At 40.4% G+C, this 8406-nt stretch overlaps 1 protein-coding gene across 1 annotated transcript; it reads left to right on the top strand.

Annotated features, from left to right (window-relative positions):
* Nucleotides 1-4603: 4603 nt before the first annotated feature.
* LOC127972955 (secretogranin-2) lies at nt 4604-8240 on the top strand. The gene is made up of 2 exons (XM_052576989.1): nt 4604-4741; nt 6076-8240. Exon 2 carries the CDS (start codon nt 6083-6085, stop codon nt 7892-7894), a length of 1812 nt encoding a protein of 603 aa, XP_052432949.1. The 5' UTR covers nt 4604-4741; nt 6076-6082; the 3' UTR covers nt 7895-8240.
* The last annotated feature ends 166 nt before the right edge of the window (nt 8241-8406 follow it).

Below are 8406 nucleotides of genomic sequence, written 5' to 3'. Positions count from 1 at the left end.
AAACAGACTGGGAATAAAACTACAGGAGAAGAAGTCAAGTCAAGTGACTGCATTTCAACACATTTAATTTTTATCCCTAAAAATGCATTTAATTTTTATATTCTGTGTGATGTGGCATTTTCCTGATAGCATCTAAACTGATTAAACCTCCTTAATCTCAAACAGGAAACTACTTTGCTTTTAATGACCGCGTAGGAGGCATCATGGGATATGGAGTCCATTTCAACAGTGAAACTGATGGAAATGCTGATCAATTATTGAGACGAAGGGGAAGGAGAGAGAACGAGAGACACAGAGTTCGTTGGCTCATCTGCTGTCGTGTGTGTGTGTGTGTTGTGGAGGGGAAGTAATTAAATTGTAATGCGAGTTGATCTGTTTAGAGTCCCTCAACAGGCTGCTGCACTTTTCTCAAGATACTGAAACCAACAACCTTTCACCCACACACAAGACAGCAGAAGAGGAGAGGAAGAGAGAAACAGGAGGAAGAAACAGACAAAGAACTGTCTAGAGTATCAGGTGATTGCTGACACACAGTTACCTCTATTGAGTTCGTTTCATAAGTTTATATTCCTTACCGAACAAGATTTTTATCAGTTAGTTTAAATAAATCAATCAATCAATAAAAGATACAATCTTATAAATAAAAACCAATAATGCCTATAAAATGTCCAAAAGAAGCTGTATAAAGGATACATGAACTACAATCAGGTGTTTATTTTGCTATATCATCACAGTCTGACTGTACACTATCCTGCATAATAAATGTTTATTCGCTGAATAACCAAATGTGGATGTGAAATTTTGAGTCAAAATTATTGTATAATTTGCCCTGTATATTACCATAAATCTTATACTAAGAAAAACCATTACGCTCTATGAAATAATCAGTGTAGCAACAAGATGAACACTCTTACAGCAATTTTACAGTAAAATACTTATGGTCTCTGTGCAGCCAAAACAAAGTCCCAAATTCAAAAACGTCAAAGCTTTAATGTGATTGGTTATCAAGGAACATGTGATCCAAGTTGACCATTATGCTTTCTCCAATGGTAAAACCTTGGTTTCCTTCGGCTATAAGCTATTTATGACCAACCTTAGTCCATACAAGGTTAGAGAATATACATTTTTTATTTTACATATCATAAATTAGCACAGACTTTATCAAATCTAACATTCTTGAACTTTTATTTCACAGTCCATCTCCGTATGTAGCTCAAAATGGCTTCAAGGAGATGGGTCCTAATGTCCATATAAATAAATGTCTGCGAAACAAATGGGTACAGCTTCGCTACGATTGACCAATCAGAATTGAGTATTTCAGAAGCCCTTGAAACAAATACACATACACACACACACAAACCTAATTTACACAGGTTATCCTATTTAAATGCTTACCCAGTTTTTAAAACAACTTGGAGTACGAGCAGGATAATTTGTGAAAATGTAAGTGTCAGTGTAAATGCATAATCAGTGTAGTACCAAGTGAATAAGTTTAATACAATTCACATATTTGCATAAAAGAATGAGCACAACTGTGAATACACACAATTTTACCCAAGAGTGCTGGTTTAGCATCTCTATTTGAATTCATAGGCTAACAACACTGTTCGCTCTGATAGACCGGAAATGTTTTACATGTGTCTCAGTGTGGGAGGCACGGTTTGATGCCCAGATACAACTGAGGATTCAGTCGAAATGAAGAGAACATTGAGTGCTAGGGGCCATGGGAAAACTGATTACCAGAAAGGAGTGATGTTTGACAGATAAACAAAGATAAACTCTCAAATATACAGAAAACAAAACCTTACCAGTATATCATGTCCTCAATCTCTCCGTTTGTCACCGTTACAAATGATGCCTCATATTGTTTAATGGAACACAAACCATAAATATCTGACATTTATTGTAGGGGAAAACATCTTTCATGGTTTGTCAATTTAAATGTGCTTATTTTCCTGCCACAAGCACTGAACAGGGAACTAAACATAACAAGACGCGTCACATTGAGATGTGTCGATGCTGAAGGGTTGCACATGCACAAGTGTGTGATCTCCTGTGAAGAAACTTTTAGAGAAAACACAGGATTAAACAACAACAGACAGAGAGTGTGAGTTTGTATCAGTGTGTAGGTGGCTGGTACACGTGAACAAAGCATGAACATATGGGAACAATCTGTAATGCAGTTCTCTTAAATTAAAGCTCTGGGTTTAAAAATGTAAACTCTGTTAAAACAGTTCAACTCATGCACTTACACTTATTTGTTACCAGTCTTGTGGCTATACCCTTAGAAAGCAGTGTGTATTTGAACATTTATTTCAGAACAATGCTTTGCCACATCCATTAAACGCAATTTTGTTTGTTTTTACAAACTGGCAATCAATAGCAATCAACAAGATGCTTCAATCTTTAATAATATCTGGAGATCAGAATATCTCAGTTGGCGATTTAATTTAACCTGTTTTGCTTTGAATACCTTTTTACATTCAAGAATTAGTTTTATGGTAATGTGCATGCTGCATTATGGATGTAGCATGTCAAAATCACAGACTTTTTAAACACTCGAAAACATCTCAAGATAATCAAGGCTTTATGCGATCTGAAATATAGCATAACATGAAATATTTGGATGGGGCACATTAAAATGTTTTGAGAGCAGCATTTAACAGAAATGAGTCATTTGTCTTGCAAGACTGTAATATGTGCAGGATTAGACTGCTGCTTATGTCGTCTGAACTTCAAACATCCAGGAAGCAGCTGAATGTAAAGCAACTCCAGCTCGAGGCTGTCTCGTACCGCACTTATGCATGTCACACACGCCTCATCCTCCTCTGATCAGGGTGTGTGTGTTCTGTGTTTCTCTTCCATCCTCTGTCAATATGATTTGTCCTCTAAAATATTCAATGCATCCGTCATGCTGTATTCAGACTTAGCCGGAGAACAAGATGTTTTTAGCCCATAAACACACTTACATAATAAAAGAGGTAAATGGAGCACATATACACACACACACACAGGAAGTCTACATGAATTGTTTACTGAATCAGTAATGTGCAGGACACAGATGAAAATAAAGGTGCAGTTACAACAATGGTGCACCTGCTCACATGCACACAAACACACACACACACACACACACACACACATCAGAGCAGGATCGGGCTTTAGGCACATACACTGATGTCAGAGCAATGACGTGAGATGAGAGAAGAGAAAACAGAAGAGAGGAGAAGAGAAATAGGCAAGTAGAAGAGAGAAAAGAAGACTAGAAGACAGAAAAGATAAAATGACAGAAGAGAAGAACAAATGAAAACAAAACAAATAAAGATTCTCGAGGCGAAGAAAGAAGACATGAGAATAGAGTAGAAATGAAGAGAGAAGAAAAGAGCCAAGTCAGTGATGAAAAAGATGAGAAGAGGATAAATGCCTGACTATGCTGTGGCCCAATCAGCATCATCCCACTGAACTGTGTGTGTGTGTGTGTGTGTGTTGTTCTGAATGAGACTGTGAATGAGTGGGCCACCCACAGCAGGAGAGCAGAGGATTTCTGAATGAACGAGATCTCCCTCCTACCAGCTCCTGACACACTGCCAAACACACACTCACTTCACAAAACCAGAGCCCACAGCGGCAAACCCCGTCCCAGACACACGCATGTCAATTCCCATCAAAACACTCCTGTCTTCCTCTCCATCAGTCCCCGTCTCACACATCTCTCTGCTGTGACTCATCGCCCGCCAGACGCTTTACAGATGAAGACAAATCAACATGACCAGAACCTCAGCTGGCACGGGAGAGAGATGCTTTCAGCTTCCCATACTTCATGTTCAATATGCTTATTAAGGATTAAATAGCTTTTTTGGCACAACAGCAGCTGTATCATCAAATAAAAGTCGAGCTAACGAGATATCCAAAGAGCATTCTGGGTGCGCCGATCAAAAGCAAAGTACCATCGCTCTTCAGTGATCGACTATTATCATAATATCACAAATCAGACTCGAGAGCTTCCACTTTGCATGATAAGAGAAGGTCATAATGAGTGGGTTTCTTCTTCACCAAGGGCCTTTTGGCACTGAATCCTCTAATCAGAGGCCCTCTTGTGCTTCTTTACATAAAGTAACCATGGTAACCACCAAAATATACTGCAAAATTCCAACCCACTAAACTTCAACTAAAATATAATTGCTGGTTTTAAATTGAAATTAAAGTGAAGACAATGTTAGTAGTGAAGAGTTCATTGCACTACCATATTAAATCTAATTGATGATGATGATGATAAATATGTGATTTTTAATGAATGAATGAATGTTGTATTTATTTAGCGCTTTATTATGTATTGCTGTAGACCCAAAATGCTTTGCAATCATATGGGGTTCTCTCCTTTTTTTTTTTTTTTTTAATGTGAAAAAATGTGAAAAACTGAATAATAATACGAATTCAAGGATATGCATGCATGCATGAACCATTTAAATTTGAGTTTGTATGCCAAATAAATAACCTTGAATTGCCTGTGGTGCATATGTGTGTGTGTGTGTGTGTGTGTGTGTGTGTGTGTGTGTGGCCAGTTTTGCGTATGTAGTTTCAGTGACGCACGAACTAGGTGGCGTCTCTTATAACAGGCGGAGCTGTCCGCGGTGCTGACGAGAGAGAGACTCCGCGCTCGTGCAGCCATAAACACACCGAGAGCGCGAGAGCGATGCGCAACGCACTCACGACTCGCAGTTAAAACAGACCGAAGGCAAAGGTGAGAAGGTTTTTGTCTTTAAACACTCATTTGTGCGCACTTTAAGACGAAATGCATCACTTACATCTGGTTTATCTCTTTAGAAACGCGTATGGACTGCTTTATATATTAGTAACCTGCTGCACGCAAAGCGTTCATCAACAGCAAGATGAAAAAAAAGTTGAATAAAACGGATTAATAAAAGTTCGACCGCTGCTTATATCTGTTTCGCGCAAAATTCCTCATTCGTGTTTATTTTAAATTCAAAAAATTGTCAATTTAGAACGCTGCGTACATTTGAAAACAAACAAACGTTAAAAGTTCTTTATAACAATTTCCACGTACAAATAAGTAGAAACAGCTAACAGATTGACGTGAGCAGGATGTAGTGCTCCGGGGTTTCTCCTCCTCTCCGTTTGACGGCACTTTGCGGTTCAACAGCAGTGCGGATCCTCGCGCGGTCTCCCGTAGCAACGGGCTATGACTCATTTAGTCGCGGCAGCAATTTAGAAACTAATGAGATTTTCAGAGCAGACTCTCTGAGTGCTCCGCAAACACTCATCGACAGGCTTTCAACAGATGTCAGAAAAAGAGAGAGAAAACAGAGCGAGATGGTCAATTAAGCATTGTAAACAAGACTGCAAAGTAATCAATGCTAGGTCTTTGTAAGAGGATAAAGGAATAGTTCAAACATATTATGGCATCATTTAATCACCCTCGAGTAATTCCAAACATGCACGGTTTTCTTTCTTCAGTGCAACACAAAAGAAGGTATTCTGAACAAGGTATTTTCACCTTTAAGCTACATTGAAAGTCAATGGGGTCCAAAAATCACTGGACCACAGTGACTTTCATTGTATGGATAAAAACACTCAAACAATGTACAAGTTTGAAATGAGATCTAGTTGTCCAATTGATGATTGAACAATGAATATGCATGAAATTGTTAATGCAAACATATCTGTGTGTGTGTGTGCATGTTTTGCAAAATGTACAAAAGCTATCATATCACCTTTATACCTAGAAATGGTACTAAATTTACATTAAACGGTGCACATGTATAAGAACTAATGGTGTACATTTAGAACTAAGTTTGAAAGTGAAAGCTTTCATACCTTTATACATTTTTACAGAATATATCAATATGCATGAAATTGTTAGCACAAACATATTTGTGTATGTGCATGTGTTGCAAAAATGTTCATTGGGGTTGTACCTTATTTAACCCTAAATGGTACATATTAGTACCAGAAATCTCCATATTGGGGCCTATTTTAAATGAGCACCACCCCAGTAAAAGCTTAGTTTTAACGAAAACTGTCTTACTCACCATCTATCCTCTTTCCCTCTCTCAGGTAAAACATGCCGTCATCATCTAGATGCTGCGCAACAGGGGTGTTCATCCTCCCCTCGCTACTTCTTCTGCCCCTTTTTTTTCTTTCTCTCATTTGTGGAGTTCAAGGGGCCACGCTAAGAGAGCATCGCCTGAGCGAAAGTGAACCTGTCTCTTATGGACCTGCATCCCAGATCCGTCCTCCTCCGAGTGCCGAGATGCTAAGAGCTCTACGTTACATCCAAAGCCTCAGCCAGAGAACTCCACCTGATACTCTTGACGACGAGCGTCAGCAAGACACTTCAGATGACATGGAGAGCATTCTCTCCATGATGCAACTGGCGGCTCCTTCTCGGATGGATAGAGGCATGGATGAAAGTAAGGAAAGAGAGAAAGATAAAACTCAAGAGTTGCTGCAAGCGGTTCTTACCACGCTACAACAGACCGAGGAACACATGTTGCCCCAAAAAAACTCCCAGAAGGTCATCACACCATCTCAACCTCGATACGCCGTCCACCCCTTCCCAGGACCAAAACAACAACTAGAAATGGAAACTTCGTCCGAGAATTACGGAAGGACCTCATGGACCAATCCAGATACCCGGAGGCAGCACCGGAAGTTACCACCCATGTTTGATAATGAAGAGGATCTGGAGCAGCCTCTAAAACGGACCAATGAGAACGCAGAAGAACAGTACACACCCCAGAAGCTGGCAACCCTTCAATCTGTGTTTGAGGAACTGAGTGGAATCGCTGCATCTAATACCAACAGCAAACGGGAGGATGGCGAAGATGATGACGATAATGATAATGACTTGTACAGGCAGAGGAAGATGGTCTTGGAGGACATCATGGGAACTGATGAATGGGCACCTTTGGAGGAACAAACAGAGACACAAGAGGATGAAAGAGAGAAGCATGGGTTTAATCGCAACATTGAGGATGATGAGCAAGAGGAGGATGAAGAAGACGATGATGTCAAGAGATCCAACCAACCTGATTGGTTCCAGACAGAAAAAGAGGAGGAGCCTGAGGACATTGCGAAGCTTGTGGACTACTATCTTCTGAAAATCCTAGAAAAGAAAGAGCAGGAGCAGCAGAAAAGACAAGAGGCCGGTAAGAGCGAGCAAGAAAGCGACCGAGAGGTGGAGGAAAAAGATGCGGATGAAGACGAAGATGAAGAGGAGGATGACAAGGAGGAGAGGGAAATTAAGCCAGTGCACAGCACACTCCCCGAGTCTTTGTCCCAGATCATCAAAATCTCACAGATGCTACAAATCCCACCGGAGGAAGTTCTTGAGCTTCTCCAGAATGAAAAGCAGAAGGATTTGTTCAGAATCCCAACAAAGTCACGTACGCCATATGCAACTGCTCACAAGACCTTCGCTGCATCACCTCACCGACGGCCACTCGAGGCATCGGAGGGCAACAGCGTCGCTGAAGACATCATGAACATCCTCAAGCTGGTAAACGCAGCGCAACAAAACAACCGACCCGTGCAAGCGAAAACGTCAAGTTATTACGAGAGGGAAACCGGCAGGAATGATTATGACGACACTGCTGACGAGGAAGATGAACTTGCTAATTACCTGGCGCCGAAAATGGTAGCACATGGACAGAGACGTGCACGTCTGACGCCATCACGTGACGAGGATCAGCCCGTGTACGAACGTGCCGACTACTTCGAAAAAAGCGCGCCAGAAAAAAGACCCGGGAATCACGAGAACGCAGCGGCGGGATTAGACAACAACACGATGCTGCAAATCCTGCGGTTTCTGGATCCAGAGAGCGACGATGCCGACGAAATAGACTCTGAGGGGAAAACAGTTCCTGAAATGTAGATGTGTAGATAACGAGTATATTCATTGTTTGAAGTTTGTCATATAATAAAATATTTTAAAAACAAATATATCCCCTAATTGCGTTTAGTCAATGTAGTGCTCCAGCTTTACTTATTTTTTTTTCTGTATAGCAAAAAAAAGAGTATTTTAGTAAACCCAATTAATTTGTTTCTTATATAGCGAATAGAACAATGTAAAATGTAGCCGTCTTTACCTCTTCAACACATAAACACACAGAGATTTTCTCCCTCTTAACGACAAGTTATGTTTTCAGTCAGTCAGTATCTTGTGCGTGTGATGAGGTCATGTGTGACGTAGCAGAGGTAAATAAAGCATTTGTTCACAACATGGTCCTCTGTGTAATGCTTCTCTCACTGCCGAGCAACCTCTGCAAACTTTTCATGACATACAATCTTTTTTTGTTTGTTTTTTGGTGATTGCTTTCTGTTTCATGTGCGACCAGGGTCATAACAACACCGAAATGCATTTACATTCGAGTCATGAATAAACAA

Source organism: Carassius gibelio, chromosome B15 (genome assembly GCF_023724105.1).
Source record: "Carassius gibelio isolate Cgi1373 ecotype wild population from Czech Republic chromosome B15, carGib1.2-hapl.c, whole genome shotgun sequence".
Classification (NCBI taxonomy): Eukaryota; Metazoa; Chordata; class Actinopteri; order Cypriniformes; family Cyprinidae; genus Carassius; species Carassius gibelio.
This window is presented reverse-complemented; position numbering and strand designations above follow the sequence as displayed.